Source organism: Oreochromis niloticus, linkage group LG7 (assembly GCF_001858045.2).
Source record: "Oreochromis niloticus isolate F11D_XX linkage group LG7, O_niloticus_UMD_NMBU, whole genome shotgun sequence".
Classification (NCBI taxonomy): domain Eukaryota; kingdom Metazoa; phylum Chordata; class Actinopteri; order Cichliformes; family Cichlidae; genus Oreochromis; species Oreochromis niloticus.
Window position 1 is genome coordinate 32,307,736 of NC_031972.2, and position 26,489 is coordinate 32,334,224.

At 40.8% G+C, this 26,489-nt stretch overlaps 1 protein-coding gene across 5 annotated transcripts; it reads left to right on the plus strand.

Moving 5' to 3' along the window:
• The first annotated feature begins 184 nt into the window (after positions 1–184).
• cfap44 (cilia and flagella associated protein 44) lies at positions 185–26,489 on the plus strand. Of its 5 annotated transcripts, none has more exons than XM_005470477.2 (35): positions 186–270; positions 363–457; positions 1,273–1,426; positions 2,036–2,198; positions 3,005–3,107; positions 7,525–7,741; positions 7,912–8,026; positions 8,446–8,610; positions 9,393–9,548; positions 9,633–9,680; positions 9,914–10,013; positions 10,319–10,413; positions 10,499–10,708; positions 13,649–13,759; positions 13,857–14,009; positions 14,340–14,552; positions 15,314–15,456; positions 15,566–15,845; positions 16,121–16,170; positions 17,855–18,017; positions 18,197–18,327; positions 19,078–19,289; positions 19,366–19,510; positions 19,617–19,770; positions 19,925–20,166; positions 20,303–20,531; positions 20,627–20,830; positions 21,505–21,700; positions 21,773–21,877; positions 22,080–22,210; positions 22,332–22,448; positions 23,223–23,424; positions 23,659–23,819; positions 23,961–24,095; positions 24,397–26,489. In XM_005470477.2, exons 2-35 carry the CDS (start codon positions 382–384, stop codon positions 24,616–24,618), a joined length of 5,301 nt encoding a protein of 1,766 aa, XP_005470534.1. In that variant the 5' UTR covers positions 186–270; positions 363–381; the 3' UTR covers positions 24,619–26,489. The 5 variants fall into 5 exon arrangements, with proteins under 5 accessions (XP_025764929.1, XP_005470534.1, XP_005470535.1 ...); XM_005470478.2 differs by having other exon boundaries at positions 21,776–21,877; XM_005470479.2 differs by having other exon boundaries at positions 13,887–14,009.

Genomic DNA, 26,489 nt, shown 5'->3' on the forward strand with positions numbered 1-26,489 from the left:
TGTGGTTACATCGATGTGAATTAGAAATTGACATTCTTTAAAATTCCTTAAAAATCAAGTTAGTTTAATCTGATATTAAAGTTAATCATGTTTGTAAAAAATCATGTCATTTTCTTTAAAATTACGACCCATTACTTAAAAAAACGCAAGACAACGGTTGAGAACTACATAACCCACAAGGCTTTGCAACTCCGTTGCCGTTGCCCGGCAACGTAGCAACAGACTTTACAGAGCCGTATCCAGACGATAGGACTTTAATTCCATCTGGTGGTATTGTGTATTATCGTATTCTAAAGCTTAACTTCCTTCATTTCAAGCTATAAATACCTTTGAATAATAGACTGTCTGTGTGTGTTTCACAGAGCAGGTAACAAACAGGAAATGTTGGGAGAAAACGGAGCTTCTGTTAGTGAACAGACTGAAAGCACACGGACATCTTTACAGGAAAACATTGAAGGTCAGGCAGCTTAATGCTATTTTCCCCCAAGTTTAATTAATAATTGTTTTTTTTTTTATGTCAGATATTTTAATTTACTTTATTAACCCGCTTTATTGCAACTTTTAATGAATGAAAATCCATTATTATTAATTATTAATTTATTTCATATTTTAAATTTACATATTTACATTTTGAACTTAAAATGTTGTATTTTTCTCTCATTTTCTCTTTTTACTTTATTGAGACATTTATTTTGATATATTGAATTTTATTGTACACAGCAATGTCCTCATTCTACCTATCTAAGCTTTGTTCTAGGTTGTATTAAGTAGTTTTGGCTAATGTAGCAAAGGAATCTCCCAACTTTGGGGTAAATAAAGGTACCAAGCTAAACCCAATCAGTTTTAGATACTTCGTTGTTATTGCAGTTTGCTGATCATTTTATGTCATGCACCACGTAAAGCCCAGTTTCAGTATAACCATTTCACAATACCTGATATCCGAGTTTTCCGTTTAGTTTTCCACCTCACAATGCTAAAGTTTGCGTTGTGAGGTGGTAGCACTATCACTTTAAAGCAAGAAGGGGTTGCTGGGTTGAATCAGAAAATAAGTTGTGAAGACAGTGTCCTGGAGGAAAGGTCTTGGCTGTAGATGTTACACTTGGAGTGGGTGTAAAATTGATACATAAATGTGATTCAGCACTAAAAATTTAATGTGGCTATCCCCTGTAGTTCCTAAGTTATGACTGCTAAAATACTGGAAAAATAAAGTTAATTAAATGGTACAAGTCACAAGCGACTAAAAACTGTTTTCACATCTTTCCTTCCTCGCAGAATGTGATACCAAGCACTCAGCAATGCAGCAGGAGGCTGGGAGCCAATCAAAAAAGCAACTCCCTGCAGACATGTACTACAAATATGAAGAGCTTCACTCCAGACCGTACATCACACCCGATTCTGAAATCCCAGAGAACCTCCTGCATCTCTCGTATCCTTTGCTGAAAAATATTTTACACATTCCCATGTTCAATTATAAGAATAGTGCACATAGTTTATTTTGAGTAGTTTTTAACTCCAGCTTTTATGTATTCAATTCAATTAAGTTTTATACAGCAGCAAATCACAACAACAGTCGCCTCAAGGCACTTTATATTGTAAGGTAAAGACCCTACGATTTTATTTAAATATGTTATAAACACTACCTAACTCTATATTGTGCTTATGTTTGCAGCCATTATATGTTTAGCTTGTATTATATAAGTGTATGTGTAAGTATGAATGCTCAGTATAATATACTGTACATTTAAACATGCGTTGTGTATATTGTATGTAATATGTAGTATAGACTAAGCAGTAATATTGTTTAATAGAGTAGCATTATAGTGCCATTATCTTATGGTATGTGTCATATATTTCTCTGCTAATACTAATGCTTCTAAAGTAATAGTATGTATAAACAGTATGTGGAACAGAGATATTAGTATATTGATACATTATTATAAAAAAGCAGTTGTAATTTTCTTTTGCTAAAAAAACATTTTTCTATAACACTGATGTGAATTTTAACTTTGATATCCTTAATTAATGATGCAATCAGTCACTCCTTTGGCTATGACTGTGGACGCAGGGCAAACCTGAAGCTGCTGGATGACAGAACTCTGATTTTTATAGCGGGGAACATGCTCGTCCTGCTCGATGTGAACACCAAGGAGCAGAGATACCTGCGCTCCTGCAGTGGAGGGGGAATCGGAGCAATCACGGTAAGGGAAATTACTCATCATGCAAGTGAACTGTCCCACAGAATCTGCAATCTCTGTGACTGGCAGCAGGCACATTGAGGAGATAAATAATGCTACTGGGGATTTAAGCTTTAGCGGGAAATCTACGGCATAACTACATCGTAACCCCAAATTCCTCTGAAAGCCCATGGTGTAACCCAGCATGCACCTCTCTAGAAATGTAACTACACATCATGTTGACTCAGCCCGCAACTAATATGATTGACCTGTTTACTACTGCAAATTCCTCCTATGCATTTCCAGCAACTTTTCTGCTCTAGTTTTATAATTTAACAGTGTGGCTAGCATCAAATGTAAAACTCCAGGATAAATGCCAGCAACCTGGTCAGCTGCTTATGTAAATGGTAAATGGCCTGTATTTATATAGCGCCTTACTAGTCCCTAAGGACCCCAAAGCGCTTTACATATCCAGACATCCACCCATTCACACACACATTCACACACTGGTGATGGCAAGCTACATTGTAGCCACAGCCACCCTGGGGCGCACTGACAGAGGCGAGTAGGTTATATCGTAGGCACTCCAAAGATTTCCTGCAGAAGTGTACATTTATGCACCTACAGTTTTCAAGCAGAAATGATTGAGGTACATACACGTAATACCTCAATTGTTTTAATGCAGTATTTACAGGAAGATTTACAACCCCTTATTATAAAATGCATTTGGTTCAGTTGCATAATTAATCACTTGATGACTGCATTTTCTCAGACGTGTGTGTGTGTGTGTGTGTGTGTGTGTGTGTGTGTGTGTGTGTGTGTGGTTAAAGGCCCACCCTGGCAAGGAGTACTTCGTTGTAGCAGAGAAGGGAAAACAGCCTAACATCATAGTCTATGAATATCCTTCATTGCGACCTTACCGCATCCTCAGAGGTAAAGCTGATTCATTTTACAGTTATTATCTTAATTGTGTGGATGCTTTAAGGCATCCACACTATTGTTTTCCTGTTTCTCTTTATTCTTTATTATTATTATTATTCTAGTTGCGTTCCGTACACTTTTTGGCACTTAACTACTTCCACAATTTTCAGCCGATTTTCACCGTTCAAATTTTAAACTATTCTGCTATTTCTGCTAATGTACGCTATATCTTTTGATATTTTTAACTGTTATACTTTTTAAAATATTACACTTTTTTCCTTTAATTTGTCCCATTGAAATGAATGGGAAACTTCCGCAATTCTGCTAAAACTTGCTTGTTTTTGAAACTTAACTACTTTTTCCTACTTTCACGTAGAACAACCATTCAAACTTTAAAATGTTCTCAAATTATTGGGCTATTCAGGAATAAATCAGCTTTTTCAAATCTTTTACCGTTTTATTTTTATGCCTCTTAAAGTTTTGAGTTGCAAAATTGTGATTTTTCAGAAAATACATGCGTTGTTATGGTTGCTATGCACTTGGCTTCCAGTGTGCCACTGTAGGTTTCGCAGTCTTCTCTTCATGTCCGAACAACTTCTTGCTACTTGCTCAATTTTCACTCAACTTCCACAAATTATACATCAAAACGTAGGTATTTTTGCTGGCTTTCAGAAAATGTCACCATCATTGTTGTGAGATTTATAGAATTTTGGCAAATCTCCTCAGACCAACACAAAGTCTCAAAAATCCCCATAGAAAGTCAATGGAGAGCTTGTTCAAAATCACAGCTTGATTTCTGTAATGAGAGGCATATTTGAATCATCATATCTCCTTAACAAAGCGAAGTTAAAACATGAGGCTTGTCCCAGTATATCTTCAGACACTCCTGACACTCACAATTCAAGAATTTCTTTCTCACCTATTACCATTCTGAAATGAGTTAGCCTTGTTTGAGGGTAGGAAATTCGTCCTTCGCTCAGATTTCTTCAGATTTCAAACTCTGGAAATGATCCACTTTTTTCTCTCGTCATATCTTTTTAATGGATATCAACAGAGACCTGAAAATTTCCAAGATTGTTCACCAAAGCCTGCTGTCTCTTACGGTGAAAAAATGATATTGATACTCCAAATAGATTTAGAGTTAGAAAGCGTTGTTTGAGGGCAAGTCAAGGCAGTTTTTGCTTTGCTCTACTCAGTTATGGTGCATTAGAAGTCAAATATCTTTAATAATTCATATTTTAATGATAAATTGTCAACACTTTAAGATTCCCTGATCTCTTCTGAACAAAACGGTATAAGAATGACCGTTCTAGCCCCTACGGTTAGGAAATTATGGCCATTTGTTTGAGAGGAATCCTCACTATGAGAAATTCACTGCAGAAATCCTGTCTCTGTGCTCTGTGTGTGTAAAAACGGCTGCACCTGTTTTGGCGGGAAAAAGTATACAGCCTCTCTGATTGGTGGATTCAAATTCAGCAGCTCCCAGGCTGCTTGACTGACCTAGAAACTTACTTCTCTCTCCCTGTGTGTGTGTGTGTGTGTGTGTGTGTGTGTGTGTGTGTTTGTGTGTGTGTGTGTGTGACAGAGAGAGAGAGGGAGAGAGAGAGATAGAGAGAGAGAGAAAGCCTTTTTATGGGATGATCTCATTGTAAGATTCAAATTCAATATATTTAGACTGGTTGACTGAATTGGATCTTGTGTGTGTGTGTGTGTGTGTGTGTGTGTGAGAGAGAGAGAGAGAGAGAGAGAGAGAGAGCCTTTTTATGGGATGATCTCATTGTAAGATTCAAATTCAATATATTTAGACTGGTTGACTGAATTGGATCTTGTGTGTGTGTGTGTGTGTGTGTGTGTGTGTGTGTGTGTGTGTGTGTGTGAGAGAGAGAGAGAGAGAGAGAGAGAGAGAGAGAGAGAGAGAGAGAGAGAAAGCCTTTTTATGGGATGATCTCATTGTAAGATTCAAATTCAATATATTTAGACTGGTTGACTGAATTGGATCTTGTGTGTGTGTGTGTGTGTGTGTGTGTGTGTGTGTGTGTGAGAGAGAGAGAGAGAGAGAGAGAGAGAGAGAGAGAGAGAAAGCCTTTTCATGGGATGATGTCATTGTAAGATTCAAATTCAATATATTTAGACTGGTTGACTGAATTGGATCTTGTGTGTGTGTGTGTGTGTGAGACAGAGAGAGAGAGGGAGGGAGAGAGAGAGAGAGAGAGAGAGAGAGAGAGAGAGAGAGAAAGCCTTTTTATGTGATGATCTCATTGTAAGATTCAAATTCAATATATTTAGACTGGTTGACTGAATTGGATCGTGTGTATGTGTGTGTGTGTGTGTGTGTGTGTGTGTGTGTGTGTGTGACAGAGAGAGAGAGAGAGAGAGAGAGAGAGAGAAAGCCTTTTTATGTGATGATCTCATTGTAAGATTCAAATTCAATATATTTAGACTGGTTGACTGAATTGGATCTTGTGTGTGTGTGTGTGTGTGTGTGTGTGTGTGTGTGTGACAGAGAGAGAGAGAGAGAGGGAGGGCGAGAGAGCCTTTTTATGGAAGCATCTTATTGTATGATTTAAATTCAATATATTTAAACTGGTTGACTGAATTTGATCCTGTGTGTCTCTCTGTGCATGTGTGTTTCCATATGTGTCCATATTTGTGATTGTGTGACTGTTATACTTTTTTTTGCTGATTTTTTTTTCATTTCACAATTACATTTGAGGGACCCTTAGCATGTTCAGCATTTTTTCAGCTATTCACTTTGCTTTTCCAATGTTTCGGTTTAAGTTATTACTATTGTGCTGAATCATACTATTTCTGCTATTTTATAAGATTTGTGCTAAATATAGTATTTCTGCCAAATATAGTATTTCTGATTAATTATAGTGTTTCTACCAAATCATAGTACAGTATTTTTGCTTTTCATAGGATTTTTATAGGATATTTATATTGCTTAATATAGTATTTTTGCTTTTTATAGGATTTGTGCTTAATACAGTATTTCTGCTAAATGTAGTATTTATGCTTAATCATACTATTTCTATATATTTTTGCCAGGTCCTCTGTGAGGACTGAGACATTCAAATTTTCGTATCAGGGCCTGCGCGGCTTCCCAGCCAGCCAATCATATCTGAGGTCTGCCCTTCCTTCTCTCGTCATATCTCAGCGACAGATGTACAAAGAGCAATGCAAATCACAGTCAAAGTACACCAAAGTCCGCTGATTCACCCAGTATAAGAATTATGCTTCTAGTCCACCTAGTTTTTGAGTTACACGACGTTTTGTAACTCCAAAAAACGGCACTCTTTGCCTCTCACCGCGATCTAAATCTGACAGTTCATCACCCTGTTTTCCAGGTGCTCGCTCTCTTTCCCAGTGGCACAGTTTGTAATGACACAGGTCTGCAACCCAAAGGTCGTGGGTTCAATTACACCTTGGTCAACATGTTTTTTTTTTTACCTACAATTTACTACACTGTCACAGACCACTAATTCATATTGATCATTTACTACAATTCTGCAAACTTTTATGATTTTAGCAGCTTTTCTAATATTGACCTCAGATTCTTGTTAACACTCCATGGCACAAATACTCTTCCCTTTAGGCTCTGTGTATGTGTGTGTTTATCAATATTTCTCCCATTTTAAAGTATTACTCCTCTATAATTGTATTTCTGTTAAATCAAAGTACTTTTACTACATCTTAGTACTTCTGCTCAATCATAGTATTTCTGCTAAATCATAGTATTTTGCCAAATTATGGTTTTTGTGCCAAATCATAACATTTGTGTTATGTTATAGTATTACTACTAAGTGGAGGAATTTTTGTCTTGTTACAGTATATGTGCTGATTACAGTATTTCTGCTAAATCATAGTATTTCTACTATATTATATTTTTCTTTCCAAGTATAGCATTTCTGCTATATAAGTGTATTCTGCTATGTTAAAATATTTGTGCTAAACCAGTGTATTTGTGCTGAAACATAGTATTTCTGCCAAATGTAGTATTTCTGTCAAATTACAGCATTTTTGCTATGTTGTACTGTTTCTCTAAATCATATTATTTCTGTAATGTTTAAGAATATTTGGCTAAATATATTCTTTCTGTTATCTTATACTATTTGTCCTAAATTCTTGTATTTTTGAGAAGTTATCGTGTTTCTGGTAAGTTACAATATTTCTGCTAAGTTCTGCTATGCTATTGTATTTCTGCCAAGTATTATGTTTCCTCTAAGATATTGCAGTTCTGCTAAGTTACTACATTTTAGCAAAGTTCCTTTGCTTCTGCAAAGTTTTTACAATTTCTGCAACTTTTCAGCTTTTTCAGCTAGTTTCAGCAGAAAGCTTCAGCTTTAAAGCATCCACACTGCATTTTCGCAGGAAATGCAAATTTTTCTAGTGTTATTTGATGCTCTTGATTTAACCTGCATGTCTGTAGGTGGTACCGAGCGGGAGTACAGTTTTGTGGAGTTTAACCACAACGGAAGCATGCTGGCCAGTGTGGGGAGTGCACCCGACTACACACTGACACTGTGGGACTGGAGGCAGGAGGAGGTGATGCTGAGCTGCAAAGCCATTTCACAGGAGGTCTATCGAGTCAGCTTCTCCCCATACAACCCAGGAATGCTCACAACGTCTGGATTTGGGCACATCAAGTAAAGTCAGAGTACAGTCCTCTGAAAATGTTGCAAAAACAACTTTGAGTTAGTTTCTTGTTTTATGCAGAGGATATTGTGGTAAACTCTGGGGTCAGAATAACAAAGGTTTTGAGGTTTTTACCCTTTTGCAATATCAAATGTTTTTGTTTTCTTTCTCTCTCTCTTAGGTTTTGGAAAATGGCAAACACATTCACAGGTCCTAAATTACAAGGACTTATAGGACATTTTGGGAAAACTGTACCAACTGATATCGAGGGCTACGTGGAACTTCCTGATGGAAAGGTCTGTACTCGAGAGTCAGAGGCTACCTCCAAGAGAGCCTCTTAACTTTCCATTAATCCATTTAAATTGAAACTGGCCACACATCATCTAGTGAATTTTCCAGATAAAAAGCAAGAATTTTACATTTTTACAAATATAGTCTTGATTACATGTGTAAATTAAAGTGAATTGGTGATTTGTCATTAACTGTAGATAAGAGGTAGATGGTGTGCATGAAATAAAGCTCTGTGTGAAAGTACGGGTAAATGTAGCTTTTAGAGGTCAGTGATACTCGGAAAGAAGTATTTACATACCACTTCATGTTTTAGTCAAGAGTATGGAGCCTCGCAAGGGACATTGGAGAAAAAAAATGAAGATGAACTTTTGCGAGATCGCTCCGTACAAGAGAACTAATATTTCACTTTACCTTTTCCTTTTAGGTGTTGTCAGGAACAGATTGGGGCAATTTGCTGCTGTGGGATGGGAACACCATCAAAGTGGAGATTTGCCGTAATGATGGCCGAACCTGTCATGCAGGGACGGTCCAGCCATTTTCCCTAGAAGATGGACAGCTGATGACGATTGGCTTTGATGGTGTTGTCAGGGTAAGATCCTTGCTACACCAATCACAACATTAAACCACAGAGTCCCCTTCGTTTGCCAAAAACAAAAACATTTGACCTGTCAGAGCATGGCCATGTGTCCCCTGGGTGTGAACAGTAGTAACCGCCAGCAGATACTTCTTGTCCTCCAGCTTGTTCCATCACATGCCAAACATGCTTGATCCTGAAGGAGGCTACTGCCACTGCAAGTCAATTTTTTACAGCTAAAATTAACAATGAACTTTTTCTGAAGGAGGAAATAATTATTCTTTTGGGAACTATGTTGGGGACTATTGCCCTGGTGGATTAAAATACATTATTTTTAATTATTAGTACTTTATTTATCCAGGTAAAAAATCTCATTGAGATTAAAAATCTCATTTCCAAGAGAGACCTGGCATCATGCCAGCAAAAGCATTGATATTGGTCTAAAGAGAGTACAGAGGCTCTATTTCAATCTGTTTACATGCGCCTGCTTGGACGAGCATAATTTTTTTAAATTAATGGCTAGAGTAGAAATATAGAGGCACTTTCTCTTCCACTTGAAGAAACTGGAATTTGTGTTGAGCGTGGATTTGAGCAGATGGATTTATTGAGATCATGTCAAGCAGTTATTTTAAAAAAATGCTCATATTCTCTTTTAAGATAATCCTGGTGCTTACAGTACAACCAATTTTCTGTAATACTTTTACCATTATCTTTTTTAACCAATACCATTCTTTTCTTCTTTCTAGTTGTAAAATTGTATCAATGTATGAATATCGAAAGTAAAATTTTCCCATCAGGTTTGGGACTTTGAGAGGATCAACACAGCTGACAGTAACAGCGACGGCAGTAGATTTGAGATGGAGCCCAATAATGAGCTGGTGGTCGGACGCAATGTGTGCCTCTCCTCTGTGGTGAGGAGCTCCCTGCCTCACTCCTTTGTTTGGTTTGCCCAGGTCAGAAAAAAAGGTTTGCACTTTTTTTTAACACACGATCCACACTCACCTCGGTCCTGATCACTCTCCTGTGTGAACTTGTAGGATTCTAATGGAGCCATCTGGAAACTGGACCTTTCATTCACCAACACAGTAAGTTTCCTGCCTCTTTTGTTTCTATGGAGAAGCTATGTAAATACAGTAGTTTGTTTATTGGGGATTTGAATGAACAAGTAACAGTGCAGACATTTCTAAATGGATGGATTGTAACTGATAAAGACCAAAATGTTATATTCTCCGTTCTTCATAGGAACTTCATTATACCACTGTGTGTCATAATACAGTGTGCAGGTTCTGGCCTGTGTAATAAACTCTTTTGTGTGCAGAGTCCTGATCCAGAGTGCCTGTTTTCTTTCCATGCTGGGATGATTCAAGGCCTGGACGTATCAAAGAAATCCTACCTGATGGCAACAACCACTCTGGACTGTGAGTCCATGTGTGCTTACATACCTGTACACATGCTCTCCTTTTCCATTGATTCAGTGCTAGTGGCCAATCAACTACTAGCAGTTTCATACATTTCACAGAAAAAGGCTGTTACACTTAAACTGTCGCCACACCCCAAAGCTATTGGGCCCGAATTTGGAACCACTTTCATGTCAGTAGATATGAGAAAAATCACCAAAATCACATATGCTTGTTCTCATATATACAGTATATACTATATATACTATATATGTGAAAACACATACAAACTCTGTAAGAGCTGCTATTTTGTTCATGTCATCCAGGCTCTGTCAAAGTTTTTGACTTCTTGGGAAAACGAGAACTGACCACCAGACGCTTTAATCAGGGAGGAACTGCTCTCTGCTGGGCTCCACCTGTGGTGAGTGTGTCAGTAGAAAACTGAATTCTTCTTCCATACAGTGTAACTAAAAAGGCTCAACGATGGCTCCGGTGTTGGCTTTAAGGTGAACCAGAGTGGAGGTTTACTGGTGACCGGCTTTGAGAATGGAGTAGTACGCTTGCTGGAGCTGTACAACCCACAGAGGCTGCAAACAATCACAGGACAGAGCCCCGAAGGAGATGCCGAGCTACGCCTCAGACAGCCCTTCAAACCACATGATGCTGCTGTTACAGCTGTGGCATATGAACGAAACGGAGAGATCCTGGCCACAGGAGTAAGTGGTTTTCTAGTTTACTACTGTGGAAGCATATAATATGGAGTACCAGTAACAAGACTTCTGTAGATAGGCTAAATTCATCAGCTACACAAAGCTAGGTTTTGTCAGGATTAATTGGCTTTGGCAAGAAGGAATTTCCACCCATTAAAAGTTCTGCTACAGTTAAGCTAGCTGGAGGTGAAGTGTGTAAAGTTTCTGTAGATGTAGCCGCTAAACTGGTGACCTAAATCTTCGCCACCACGTCTATATACATACAAGCATAAGGGGAGAGAGTGAATCAGCGCTCGGAGTACGGACACTGGGCCGGCTTTAAACACACCATTTATTTTTTTAGAAGAAGAACAGCCAGAATCACAAGTAGGAGTTAAAATCCCCACTATACAATAAAAAATAAATGTTCACAACCCGCTAAAAGTCCTGCCGGCAGAGATTAAAATACAATTAAAAAAATCAAAGCTAAATGGATGTCCTTTTTATAGGATAAAACGTCCCCCCCCCCAGAGTCCTCTATTCCCAGTGTCCAACCACACACACTCGGGCAAATGTTCCTTAGCTGAAAGAGACAGAAGGGGGCCCCTCTTCCGGGATGGGGAAATCTCGCCAGCAGAAGGCCAGGGAGGAGGCTCCCATCCCCACCTGGCCGCGCATGGCCGTGCAGTCCAGCCGCTCTCCGCGTCCACACACGGCTTCCCTCATAGCCCGGCCCTGATACAGGCAGAGGCGTCCCCTCTGCCTTCTGTGAATTTCACACATCGCCTCCCGCTGTTACTATTCTGTCTGTCGGAACTGGATCGCCGGGTTATGCTGGCCGATCGCCGGAAGTCTCGTGACACCGCACAGGCAGGCCGGTCCTTCTATACATGTGCTCGTCTGCACCCCACGTTCGGTTTCCTGTTCTTCGCTGTTCATGTGTCTCTCTCGTCTTTGCGCTCACCATCTCCCTTAAGTCCGTTTGGCGGCCAATAGGTCACCTCGGGGGGCACGCCCCCACCTCACAGGTGCACGCAATTATCTGTCCAATCCACAGTGGAATAAAAAAAAAAAAAGAATACTGTACAACAACACAAAACACAGTATAAATATGGAATAAAATCATGCAATAAGAACATCAATAAACAATCATGCAATAGCACTATAACAATAAAACATGCAAATAAAATCACTATGTAGCAATACACAGTCTGATTCAAAACAAAATATAAAAACACAATTTTCCACTGTGTGACATCCCCCCATATTTTACCTGTGACAGTCCCTGTCACAACATTCAGGTGTTCTGTCCAGGAGGGTGGCTGGACAACATTTAACCTAGCGGGCTACTGTGTCTCTGGTAGTCCCTTCTGCACACGTAACACACAAAACATCAGCAATAATCTGCTACCGAGGAGTTCCTTTGAATGCATCCTAGAAAAGTTGCAGCATAGGTGAGTTATACAGTCCAATTGCCACATCCAGGTAACCTGCTTTTCTTCAATTTCGTGACCACATAGCATAGCTAATGTATGGGATTACCAGACCATTGGTTCCTCTCAGCTGGGCACTGCTGGGATCCTTCCAGGCATAGCCTGGTCTTCGTGCTTCTCCTAAGCACTACTGCATAGCAGCAACCCATGATCCCACAGCCAGCAACTCTTGAAGCTCAACTCCTGATATCCCTGTGGTTGAACACTACTCATGAATCCTCACGTGGCAATAAAAAGTCTTTTCTGCACACCCCTTCCTTACAACCCTCAGCGAGGGTAGCTGATTTAAACACTTGGTTTTGCATTCCATCATCTATATCTGTAGCCCAGGCACTGAACACTGCTCCCAAACTTGTATCCTGTCGACAAACGCCAAAAATATGTAGCCGCTAAACTGGTGACCTAAATCTTCGCCACCACGTCTATATACATACAAGCATAAGGGGAGAGAGTGAATCAGCGCTCGGAGTACGGACACTGGGCCGGCTTTAAACACACCATTTATTTTTTTAGAAGAAGAACAGCCAGAATCACAAGTAGGAGTTAAAATCCCCACTATACAATAAAAAATAAATGTTCACAACCCGCTAAAAGTCCTGCCGGCAGAGATTAAAATACAATTAAAAAAAAAAGCTAAATGGATGTCCTTTTTATAGGATAAAACGTCCCCCCCCCCAGAGTCCTCTATTCCCAGTGTCCAACCACACACACTCGGGCAAATGTTCCTTAGCTGAAAGAGACAGAAGGGGCCCCTCTTCCGGGATGGGGAAATCTCGCCAGCAGAAGGCCAGGGAGGAGGCTCCCATCCCCACCTGGCCGCGCATGGCCGTGCAGTCCAGCCGCTCTCCGCGTCCACACACGGCTTCCCTCATAGCCCGGCCCTGATACAGGCAGAGGCGTCCCCTCTGCCTTCTGTGAATTTCACACATCGCCTCCCGCTGTTACTATTCTGTCTGTCGGAACTGGATCGCCGGGTTATGCTGGCCGATCGCCGGAAGTCTCGTGACACCGCACAGGCAGGCCGGTCCTTCTATACATGTGCTCGTCTGCACCCCACGTTCGGTTTCCTGTTCTTCGCTGTTCATGCGTCTTTGCGCTCACCATCTCCCTTAAGTCCGTTTGGCGGCCAATAGGTCACCTCGGGGGGCACGCCCCCACCTCACAGGTGCACGCAATTATCTGTCCAATCCACAGTGGAATAAAAAAAAAGAATACTGTACAACAACACAAAACACAGTATAAATATGGAATAAAATCATGCAATAAGAACATCAATAAACAATCATGCAATAGCACTATAACAATAAAACATGCAAATAAAATCACTATGTAGCAATACACAGTCTGATTCAAAACAAAATATAAAAACACAATTTTCCACTGTGTGACATCGACACTTTATCAGTTTTAAGGTTAGTTTTGGTGTTTGTTGTATCTTTCTGATATCTCTTCTTATTCTGATCTTTCTCCTCAGAGTGCTGACTGCACTGTGTTCTTCTTCACTGTTGGAGAGAACTACAACCCCATTGGTTTTATCCACGTCCCTGGGCCAGTACAGGCGCTGGAGTGGTCACCGCATTCTCACGTAAGCTCAGTGTTTAATCATCGCTGCTGTGAATGTGAAGGGTCTCTGTGATAGTAAATGATTTTCATAACGTTGTTTTTTGTACTTTTTTATACAGAGTGATAACAATCTGCTTATCCTGTGTCAGAGTGGTCATGTGGTTGAGGTGCGCAGTCCTGATCCAGCAACTCAGAAACCAACCAACACCTTTCATCTGTCAGAGCTGCCCAGAAGATCCTTCAAGTTTAAAAGCATCAAGTCTCGAATCAAGGTCTGAAAGTGGTCTTTCTTGACTTTAGTCTGTTTGAATAAATTTTCATCAGCACCACTAAGGTAAAAAAAAAAGACCAACATTTACTTCTGCGAGCGTTCATGTTTTGGCAGTACAGCTCTGTGCTGGGACCTCTTCGTTCTTCTATAACAAGCCCCCCCCCGCCTTAACTTTTATGGCTGCTTAACGTTTATGGCTCCATTACCTAACTGTGTTTTTGTACTCAGTTTTTCTTTATTTTTTCCTTTTTACTCTGTTTAAAAGAACTGCTGCTTGAATGGAAGAATCATTTCAGATCAGAAGTTTTGCATTTTAAATTCTGTGTTTCAGAGAGAGGAGGATACTGCAAGAAATAAAGCTATAAAGGAGAAGAAGAAGAAAGTGAAAGAAGAATGGTTAAAGGATACAAAACAGCCAGATGCAGAGCAAGAAGAAGAAAAAGAGGAGGAGAAGGAAGAATTACCTATTATCTATATCCCTGATCCACCAAGTCCTCTCTGCTGTGGCTTCTATTCACAGCCTGGCCACTTCTGGCTCTCCATGGTATGCATACAAACACAAACACACACACCCATAATGTGTCTGTTTCTTACAGTCATACAGGAATATGATACCAAGTTCCTCCACCCACAAAAGTAGAAAATATACTAGACTACAACCAGATCCACATACATGGAGAGAGCCTTCGTTCGTTTGCTGTCAATGAGTAAAAACATGTAAAATCCACAGTTAAAAAGGGTGAGGTACCAAATCTTTTTTGATAGCTATCAAAACTGTCCAAAAAACAAACCATTGTGCAATATCAGATACAGTCCAAAAAACAAGAAGACTGGAAAAAGAATCTCCACTTTCAAATATATTGTGCACTCCGAGAGTCTTTAGTGTAGTTGAATGCAATGGCCACACACTACAGTCACATTCATCAGCAAGCATCAGTCTAACTTTCTGCATCAGAAAGTTGTAACAACTGAAAAGCACTAAACTGAACAGGATGATGAGTCAATTCTACAATGGAGCTGGGCAGGTAAGGACAATTTGAAGAACTTAATCACCAATGAACAAAACAGGTTTATATGAATTTTGTTACAATGCTGGCTCTGGCTAAAGCCCTGCCTTGTCTAGAGATTCTGTTTAATCCTATGCAGATATCTATTTATCAGTTACCAGCCATGCAGTTTTATAGAAAGGAGTTTATAATATCTGTTTAGCTCTGGAAGTTGATAAGATATAGATAAATATTCTTAAGTGTGATTTGTTCTTCACGACTAACTGTGTTCGGTGCTCTGTCTCTCTGTACCCTGTAGGGAGGCTTTGACTCAGGCTTCTTATATCACTGCAAATTCTCTGAGAATCAAGATGAGGATCCTGAGCAGCGCCAGGATGAACCATTCAGCTTTCTGCCTGTACATAATGCAGAGGATGACCCCATCTGTTCCATCACCTTCAGGTAGTCTGAGGACAAACTAGCTTTTCTAAACTTTTGTGTAGCTGTTTACATTTGACATGTTTTGAATGATAAAGGTGGTGATTGAAGTGCAATTCCTGGTGCTTTGTAGCTCCAACAGACAGCTGCTTCTCTGCGGCATGAACTCGGGCTCCATCAGGATTTATCCCCTGCAGCCTGGTGACCACAGCCTCACCTCCATGCAGGCTTACTGGACACTCAGCATCCACGACAACCAGTATGGACACCTGCGACACATCCGCTGCAGCCACGACGACCTGTTTGTGCTGACAGCGGGAGATGACGGGAACATCTTCTCCTTCAGCTTGCTTCCTCCGGAGGAGATGCAACAAAGCCTGCAGAGAAACAGAGCCAAGATTCCATCACCCAAGGTCAGTCACATTTTGTTGGCTTATTGGCTTTAAGCCAATTATATAATAATCAGTTTCAGTTTGTAAGGGACTAAAATTGAGCTAGTTTATGTAATCTAAGTTTAAAGGGGCACTTTATAGGCCTAAATGCTGAACTTGTGGTCACGTGTTCCCAAGTAAAACAGTTCAGTGGAAGACAGACCAAAGAAGAAAAAAACCCAAAGAAAAAAAATGTTTAATAAAATTGTTTTATATGTGTGAGGTTGTATCAATATCATCTTTTTTGCATGATTTAGATAACTCTTGGGAATGAGACTGAGGATATTGAAGACCCAGCAGCCTACAGGTGAGAATAAATAGCAATTTTGTTATAATTTGGTATCAATTAATAATTTCTTCCTCTGTATATCTATCATTTTCTCTTTTTGGGACTCTCATAAACCGTATATACAGGTGAAACTTGAAAAATTTGAATATCGTGCAAAAGTTCATTTATTTCAGTAATTCAACTTAAAAGGTGAAACTAATAAATGATATAGACTCATTACTTGCAAAGCGAGATATTTCAAGCCTTTATTTGTTAAAATTTTGTTGATCATCATGACTTACAGCTTACCCCAAATTCAAAATCTCAGAAAATTAGAATATTGTGAAAAGGTTCAATATTTTAGGCTCAAAGTGTCACACTGTAATCAGCTAATTAATCCAAAACACCTGCATAAGGTTCCTGAGCCTCTCTCAGTCTGGGTTAGTAGGAATCACAATCATGGGGAAGACTGCTGACCTGATAGTTGTGCAGAAAACCATCATTGTAAGGAGGGAAAGCCTCAAAAGGTAATTGCAGAAGAAGTTGGATGTTCCCAAAGTGCTGTATCAAAGCACATTAATAGAAAGTTATGTGGAAGGGAAAGGTGTGGAGGAAAAAGGTGCACAAGCAGCAGGGACCACCGCAGCCTGGAGAAGAATGTCAGGAAAAGGCCATTCAAAAGTCTGGGGGACCATCACAAGGATGGGATTGAGGCTAGAGTTAGTGCATCAAGAGCCACCACACACATCAAGAGCCACCTGGACATGGGCTTCAAATGTTGTATTCCTCTTGTCAAGCCACTCCTGAACAACAAACATAAGAAGCATCTTACCTGGGCTAAAGGAAAATGGGATTGCTGTGCTTGAGTGGCCAGCAAACTCACCTGACCTGAACCCCATAGAGAATTTATGGGGCATTGCCAAGAGAAAGATGAGAGATATGAGACTGAACAATGCAGAAGAGCTGAAGGCTGCTATTGAAGCATCCTGGTCTTCCATAATACCTCAGCAGTACCACAGGCTGATAGCATCCATGCCACTCCGCATTGAGGCAGTAATTCATACAAAAGGGGCCCAAACCAAGTACTGAGTACATATGTATGATTATACTTTTAAGAGGTCTGACATTTCTCCATTTAAAATCCTTGTTTTATTGATTTCATGTAATATTCTAATTTTCTGAGATTTTGAAATTGGGGTTTTCATAAGCTTTAAGCCATGATCATCAAAATGATGAAAAATAAAGGCTTAAATATCTTGCTTTATCTTGCTTTGAATGTAATGATTCTATGTCATATAGTAATTTGAACTTTTAAGTCGAATTAGTGAAATAAAGGAACTTTTGCGTGATATTCAAATTCAGTTTCACCTGTATATAACGGCCAGTAGGAGGAGACTCATCCTGTTTCACAAAGACAGAGAAAGAAAATAACCCTACAACCGTCACATTTGTGACCTAAGTAAACATTTTCCTGATGAGTTAATGGTCTCAGTCACTACTTTTAAGTCTTATTGATGCGTTATGTTTATTTTGGACATCAGAGTTACATATACTTTACAGTATTGACAAGTAGGCAGAATATGAGCATGCAGGGTTGCTCGGTTTCACAGCTCGTGATATCATGTTATACACCGCCAAAGTGGGGGTGGCGAAAGCTTGACTGTACACAATGAAAATTTTCAAGTTTTCTCTCTTCTAACTTTCAATTGTCTCCTTGTTTCAGCTTAGAGAAGGCTAAGCAAAAGCTGCAAAATGACCAACTGCAACAGGAGGTTGAGCTAAAGGTTTCTGAAAAGCAGAAGAACCTGAGTGAACTCCAGAAGAAATTTAAGAAAGTGCTGAACAACAACCAGAATCTGCCAGAGCACATTCGCCTGAAACCTGAGGTACAAATGCAAATCTGGGATGTGTATGTGTGCACTATCCCTGAGTTGGGAAATTCAGCTGGGTTGCCACTGAAACTGAGATTCAAAGAGATCTGAAAAATAATCTGATCTGTAATGTTTTACTAAGGGATAGACACAGTAGATTGTTGTTAGATGTATGTGTTGGTGTGTGTCTGTAGGAGCTGCAGCTGGACCAGCGATGTTACAAACAGGCAGAGAGGCTGAAGGCCCAGCGGGTGATGGAGGTCAGGAAGCATCTAGCCTGGGAGCAGGAGCGCTGCAGCATAGCACTCAAAAAGCTACAAGACTGGTACACACAAGTTTTTATTATACAACTATTTATATTATTCACAAATCAAAACAATAGTAATTTATCTTAAAACAAACCTTTGTGGTGTGAAACAAACTATTAGCTCCTCTCCTTCTAAGGTTACCCTCCCTTTCAGCCAGCCTTCTTCTGATTCTGATTGGCTGCCCCTCAAACAGAAAGTTTGAACCCCTGGTGGGACAAAGCTGTGTTCCTGACTTGACTAACCTGCACAGACTTCATTACTTGAAACTTTGGCCATGTGAAATATGAGCATGCATCTTTAGAATAGTGTATGTAGCTACACTGTAAAAGGTTCGGCTCAGAAATTTTATGACACATGGCAACCTTTTCTTACTTACTTTGAAAGGTTAGGTCCGGATACTATCGCTTAATGTGTGTGTGAGTGTTTGGTTCTGGTTTTGGTTTTTTGTTTTTTTGTTTTTTTCTTTGTTATTGTTTTGTTTGTTGTTGTTGTTGTTGTTTTTTTTGTTTTTGTTTTCTTCCCTTGCTGTTATTCATTTATTTTATTATTTACTTTTTATCTGTAATTTTTTTTTATCTTATCTCTTCTGTCCTCTCTGGCTGGGTTTTAGTTACACTGTTCTGGATGGGTGGGGGGGAGGCACGACTGTTTGTTAATACTGCCGTAATTGTTGTTAAAAGCAATTCTTTGTTCAATAAAAAGACCTTGATCAAAAAAAAAAGAATAGTGTATGTAGCCAACTGACAAACACCTATGCTTGATGTTAGGTTCAGGGACTCTCTTGGTGGAAAAATGGTCACTGTGGTTGCCATCCAGACCAGCCACAGAGTCTCCACTTACCATTTACCGGAGCTTGCCGAGCTTTCAGCTCGGGTCAGGCATCGGAGCACAACAAGAGAGCCTGCAGGAGACAGAGATGCTGCAGTAGATTGTAGGAAAGTCAGAGCACAGACTGCAAAAGGCAGCAGCAAAATTGACGGTAAGAAAGTGATTGTGTCTTTGATTTACACATCAAAGATGTATCTTGACCTGCATTGTCACCTGTGTGTATCCAGAGGAGGAGGTGTTACGCCACCCAGTGATTCGTACAGCAAAGATCAAGCTGGGAGATCGTCAGGAAGAGAGACTTCGAAAGGCTGCAGAGAAAGCCGAGCAAGCTCGAGCCAAAATAGAAAAGAAGAAGCAGGAATGGGCACAAATGTGAGTGACTCTGCAGGTGTCAGGTTAACCCACTAAGGAGTAGCTGGGACTTAAATGATTACTATGACGCTGGTTCAAAAATGAGTTCTGGTTTTTGGTGTCTCAGTTATGCAGAGAAACCAAGTGAGGACTATGAGGATCCGAAGGACGTGGAAGCCATCCGTGAAGCCAAAGAGAACATCGGGGACTATATCGGGGTGAAACACCGGAGGGTGAATGCTGAGATGAAGAGAGAAGAACTGATTTCCTTGGAGGAAAATGTACAAACTCACACAAATACCAAGATGTTCACATCTGCTTTAAATATACTTTGTGCTATCTATTTCACACCTACGTGCAGGCATATAATTATGGTCCTTAAATATCATTATTAAATTATCTGGATAATCTAATGACTTACTCGATCATCACTAGATGCATGAAAAGCAGAGTGAGGTGAACAGACGGATTGTGGCATTGCGGGACTCCAAACTTGGTCTGGTGTCTTGGTTGCACACTCGGGCTCAGCGGCTGGAGAAGGTCCAGCAGCGCCTGGCGGTTCATCTTCGCCGGCCTCCACCCATCCTGCCCAACATGTTACCAGAGGAAGTGCCAGAGGAGAAGCTGCGGTGCAGCCACTCCACCTTGGAGCGATACCGGTCACTGAGGGAGCAGAGGTACAGAGGATAGCTGTTCTCTGAAAGCCAAAAATGTTAATGGTTTCAGTTGGTTTGCTTGACATTGTTGCTACAATGACATGAAAAACATTAGAAAACAAAAACTGCAGATTTTTTTTGTTTTGTTTTTAAAAAGGTTTAAGGATTTGGAGCAGGAGGGAGCAGCGAGTTTGTTGGAGCAGCTGGAGAAAGAAATGGAGGAGGAGAAAAAGGAAGAAGAGCAGAGGAGTGATGAAAAAGAAACTCCCAGATTGTCTGTGTCATCTGTAACCAACGAAGGATCTGAACTGAGCGAGCTGGAGGAGGAGCTGCAGAAGGAGGAGGAGATCAGACTGCTGCATGAGCAGAACACTCTGCTGGAGGAGGTCATTGTCATTAATGATTTTTAACTGAATAAAAGGCCAACTAGTTGGAATGTCTTCTGGATAATAACTGATGTGGGGATGGATTTTTTCCTCAGATGGAGACTGCGGTTTGTCAGTTTGACGCGGAGCTGCTGCTGCTGTGTCGACAGAAGCTGCATCTGGACTGGCGGCTGAAGCTGGCTGACCTCCGCCTGGTGACGCTCTTCCAGGAGATGCTGCTCCTCAAACAATTTCAGAGGAGAGAGGGAGGCTTACATGAGAAGCTCAACACCTGCATTACGGAGGAGAACAGCATCACAGTAGGTGGATTTCATTAGCCTGGAGTTGGTGTTATATATGCTTTAGTAATCTGCTTAAAAGGATATATCAGTGTTCTTATGTTTTAGCTCACCTTTGCACAACCACACGCATCGTTATTCTGAATGGACAGTTTAGGGATAAAACAGAGTGGCTCATTTGACCATGAGCAGAGGAGAGATATTGGGTTTATTGAAAGGTAGATGTTAAAGATGGAGAAAGCAAAAGAGGAGGTTTTTGGATGGTGACTGTCATAACAGGAAGACGTTGTTTGTTTGTTTAGGGTCAGCACAATGGCTTCATACATCATGCCATCTTCCAGTGATATTCCTTATTTTTTCTCTGTTCAATTTTTTTTCTGCTCCTAAATGTGCTTTAAAATACCACTGACTTACTTTAAATTGATAAAAAGACATAAAAAAACAGACTTGAAGCATTGAAGATTTTATTAAACAGGAGATATTTCTTGCCATGCAGTCATACAAGTCTGCACTGGCTCAGATTTGTGACTCAAATTTACAATTTATTTTTTCACACATAACTACAATAATTGTGTAGTGAGTGCTGCCAAACACTGGTGGCCAGGAAATCAATGTTTGCCAAAAAACAGTGTAAGCACAACACTGGGCCTGCAGTTGTTGTAGTCCTCACACGTCCTTCCTCTGATCACTCACAGTCAAAGCTGGAAGAGTGTAATGAACAGCTGGAGATGAAGAGGAGAGACATAGCCAAGCTGCAGGAGAGGGAGAAGGCTCTGACTGCTGCCTTCCAGGCTTCGCTCGGGGAAAACAATAAATATGAAGAGTTTCTGACCAAAGTCTTCAAGAAGAAGATCAAACGCGTGAAGATGAAGGAGCAGACGGGAAATGAAGGTGAGGGAAATTAACACAGTGTATGTAACGATGTGTGCATCAGTACTTTATGATCACAGTGTGTGTTTGTAGATGAAGAGGACAGTGATGGAGACTCTGAAGAAGACGATGACTGGGATGATGATTATGACAGTGAAGAAGGAGGAGCTGCTGTGAATGACAGTATTTGCCCTGAAGGTCAGTAAAGTGGTGAAAAACATTCATCTCCTTTACTTTTTTAACAGTGAAAACTTTTGTGTTGTTCCAGCAAGAGCACAGAAACGTTTCGGTACTTTGAAACACATCATTAAAGACAGATTTCAGGTCATTTCATTTTTTAGCCTTAAAATAGCTCTCTTTAATTTGACTTTAAGCATAAGTCTGTGTTTGAGTGTCTCAGGCTGTGAACCTGAGCTGTTTGAGAACACACTGCAGCTGCGTGAACGTCGACTGGACCTGGAGGAACTGTTAACAGAGGAGAAAAAGAGCGCTGAAGCTCTGAAGAAGGAGAGCGACAGCCTCGCAAAGAAGGTCAAACTCATCGCTTTTCATCACTGTTGTGCTTTCTGTAGCTTGCTTTTGTTATCACTCACGTGCTTTGCACTCATGTTATTGTGCATGTGTTTTTGTGTGGATTTGATCTGCTCTGCAGGAGAAATCGGTGAAGAGCAGCCGGGCTGCACTAGAAGATGACTTGGATTTAATCAACAGGGAGAAACTGCAGAAAATCAGTGAACTGGATGTGGTGGTTCCTCTGAGACTGCACCAGGTAAATGGGATGTCATGCTGGATATTCACTGCTGACAAAACTGCTTCAAGCAAGTCTTTCGAGTAATACAGCAACACATAACAGATGGTTAATAGTGCAGTGGTCAGCCTGCTGTCAAAAATACTTATAGTGAGAAAGTACAACCAGATCAGTCTCTACAAAAATAATTGATTGGTCCATTTCACCGAACATGCAAGCTTTTACAAAATCTATGTGAATCCTGCTTTTTTTTTTTTTGAATATTAATTGTTTTTTTTCTAAATGTATGTTAATTAAAAACAAACTTTAGAAATCATAAATTTTAAAAGAATATTGCAGGAAATAAAGCGTTTTTCTCAGAATGGGTATTTGGACCGTGGCGATCACACAATATCCACACATTTTAATAGCCATTAAAAAAAATTCTGTGTACATGTTTTTTTTCCTCGTGGAGTTATCAAGTCCCACAGATGTTTAAGTCTTTAAATAAAATGAATAAAACAAAAATTCAAATGAAAAAAGAAAGTAGAAGAATATACACCTCAACTGCCACTCTTTTGCATGCATGATTTTATTGATATTTATTGATCCAAAGCCAAACTGGATTAAAACAAAACATTTTCTTGGATTTTACAGATTTTATATGAATATTGACCATAATAACTTCCATGCAATACTTTGTGATGTTTTATTTAAAAGAAATGGCTACAGTGCAGTTTAGTGGATATTACAGAAGTTCTTGAACTTTTTCTTTTTGTTTTCTCCTTCCTTCCACTTTCACCCTGCGTCTTCCAGATTGAGTATGTTGTTAATGGCTCAGTGCCGTCAGATCTGAGCGAGGCGTTGGTGCTGGACAAGAGTGAGCTGGACAGGCTGAAGGGGCGCATCCAGCAACTGCAGGGGGAAAAGCTCTATCAGAGAGATCTGCACCGTCAAGCTCGCCAGCAGCACACCAAGCTCATCCACGACCGCAGAAGCATGGCTGCCACTATCCAGAGTAAGTCTCTGACATGGAAAAGCCGAAATGTAAAGATACAGAGAAGTTCACAGGTCACATGTAGACATTGGCTTTAAAAGAAAACACACGTGCAGATGAAAACAAATCCAGATTTGTGTTGCAGGATTTGCCACATGGCTTCAAGAAAACATTCCTCTGACTTTGTTCATGCGTAGATTTGATCAAGTGTTTGTTGATCTGTGCTGTTGGGCGCCTGCTTGTATCTTGGTGCAGCACTGGAGCAGCAATGCAACGAGCTGATGAGGACAAAGTTTGGGAGGCTCGTGGATTTGGAAGCTTTGCAGATGCTGTCGGGGAACAGGAGGCTGGAGGAGCTAAAGCAGGAAAAACTCCTCAAAGAAGCCGCTTATGCCAAGGAGATCAAACAGTGGGATGTATGCTTACCTGTGTGTGTGTGTGTGTGGGTGCGCGAAGTGTCTAAATCTGTGCTGTGCTTTCATCATTTGCAAAGTGAACATTTTAAAACCACTTCAGGTTAAGTTTTTTTTCTACTTGGGGTGTGTGTGTGTGTTCAGGCCAAGGTAGAAGAGGCACGTCAGGCTTTGATGGAGGTGACCACGTGTAATACGGAGCATCTCCGCAGCGCAACGAGCCTGAATGAACAGAAGAAGGATCTACAGGTTAAACTCAGCACCAGCCAAAAGAAAATGGTAAACAACGTGCAAGACTGATGAGCCTGGGATCCACGGTGTTACAGACATATATAATTAAATAATGCAGTCACCAGGTGTACAGTTTATTTTAATAGTGTCGTTTAAAAAAGTGAATCCTGCTGTAATTATATGCACTTCTGCTTTTCTCATTCGGATCCAGAGACTTATACAAAATGGTCCTGGGTCAAGTTTGAGCCCCGGATGTCTCATGTGCCCTTTAGCTTGAGTTGTATTTGTTGCTATCATATGTTACTTTGCCCATATACTCTATACTCTGTGTATGTGTGCATGTATCCAGGGCAGACAACAGTTCCAGGACTACAGGAGACGCACAGACCAGGAGGCGATCCAGAATCTCCAAGACCTGGTGATAAGGCAGTCTCATCAAGCTGAAGCCCTCAGGAGAGAGATCCACCTCCTTTCGTGCAAAGGGGGTCACATGTTGCCCCCTGATCACACCAGACTGCCACCACTTTCCCCCTTGCGCACCCACATAGGCAGCATCAACACTGGAAAATAAAGAATGTCCACATAGCGCAGCTGAACAGAGTACGAAATATACATGCACCCATTTATATCATGAACACTTTGCACACCAATAAGGCTTAAGAATCATGGACTGTTGCTTTTCAGTGACCCCCATCACCTTTTCTCTACTGCTGCTTTCAGATATTAACACACTTAAAGAAACATAAAACAAATAAGCACCCAGTACAGGGACACTTATTTAATGAGATATGATTAGAAACATAAATGAAGTTATGAAATATGCAGTATTTCTGTATTTTGATCCCACAACACTACAACCAGATGAATAGAATCAACTTTTTGGGACTTCCTTACCTGCATGTTTGAGCATGCATCAAGACTTCCCACAAATTACTGTACTTAGTCAAAGAAATGATCATAGAAACATAACAAACATCATCATGATTAGTGTAGCTTCCATCCACTCACACCAGCTGTTAAATAACTCCAGTCTATTTGAGGTCAGACAGCTTAGCAGTGGATCCCATATCTAGTCCGAGTCCGGCACAGAGGGGCTGAGTGAATGTGGTCTGGACTCTGTGGAGGAGAGTCATGGTGCCAGAGACGCTGTAGAAGGACAGAATCCCTGCTCTGTGATCCAGGTACACTCCTACTCTGGACGGCCGGCAGACTGAAATGGGAGTCTTTATTTTGTTATGTTTGAAAAAGCATCTTTGGTTGACATATTGCAAAGCCCAGGATTTGTCATTGTGTCCGAATTCACTTTCATCTTGCTGCTTCCTGCTGATATCCCGGTATGTGACTGCCACTGTAACCCCTCCTCCGCTCCACTCCACCTCCCAGTAACAACGTCCAGTCAGAGTCTCTCTGCTCAGCACCTGAAACCTGTTAGTGAAAGCATGCGATTCTGGTTTGTTGGCATATAAATCCACTGCCAGTGCCACTGCCGCTAGCAAAGTGGGCATTCCTGTTGCTTTCCTGTTCCCTTCAGACAATATCAATAATGAGTTTGCCGTGCTCTGATCCAGTGTGAGCTGACAGGAATACTGTAAGAATGTAGCTCTTGTTTTGGGATCTGGTTGTGGCAGTAAAACATCCACTTCACTCACTGTCAGTGAGATGTTGGCATAAACATCACTAAAAATTTCCTGCATTTTATCCCTGGCTTTTGCCACAGCTGCTGTCACATCCTCAAAGTAGCGCAGAGGACGGATGTTGATGCTCGGTGAATCTGTCCATTCGCTGATGTGTGACAGTGAGGTGTAAGTGCAGAGAAACTGTGTGTGGTCCTCCGTGTGGAAAAGCTGCTCCAGCTCAGTGTTTCGCCGCCTCAGCTCAGAGATCTCCTGCTGCAGCTTCTCCTGAAGCTCTTTAACCCGACTGACCTCAGTTTTTTGCTGAAGTCTGATCTGCTGGGTCACATCAGAGCTTCTTTTCTCAATCGTTTTAATCAGTTCAGTGAAAATCTTCTCACTGCACCTCACAGCTTTATCAGCAGAGTGATTAATGGCCTCCACCTCCTGCTGAAACACTCTCTTGGCTTCCTCTCTCTCCTGGATTCTCCGCTGGAGTTTTTCATGACTTGCCCCGAGTGCTTTCTGCCTCTCTTTCCTTTCTGCTTCAGCGGAGACAGTGCAGTGACCTTTATGCTCATCCATGGAGCACAGATAACAAATGGACTGTTGATCAGTGCGGCAGAATATCTTCATCACCTCATTGTGGCGAGGGCAGATAATTCTCATCTGGGAGGGGTCTACCAGCTGGTGTTTTTTGAAGGCAGGAGACTCATAGTGAGGCTGGAGGTGCTGCTCACAGTACGAGACCAGACACTGCAGACACGACTTGACAGCTTTCATTTTTTCCCCAATGCAAAAATCACAGGCCACATCTTTAGATCCAGCA

Excerpts from the sequence above, each read along its gene's own strand:
- cfap44 (XM_005470477.2), top strand. The coding sequence starts at position 382 with ATGTTGGGAGAAAACGGAGCTTCTGTTAGTGAACAGACTGAAAGCACA. Across the intron at positions 10,709-13,648 it reads GAGAGATCCTGGCCACAGGA|AGTGCTGACTGCACTGTGTT; the intron begins GTAAGTGGTTTT and ends CTTTCTCCTCAG. Across the intron at positions 21,701-21,772 it reads GGAGCAGACGGGAAATGAAG|ATGAAGAGGACAGTGATGGA; the intron begins GTGAGGGAAATT and ends GTGTGTTTGTAG.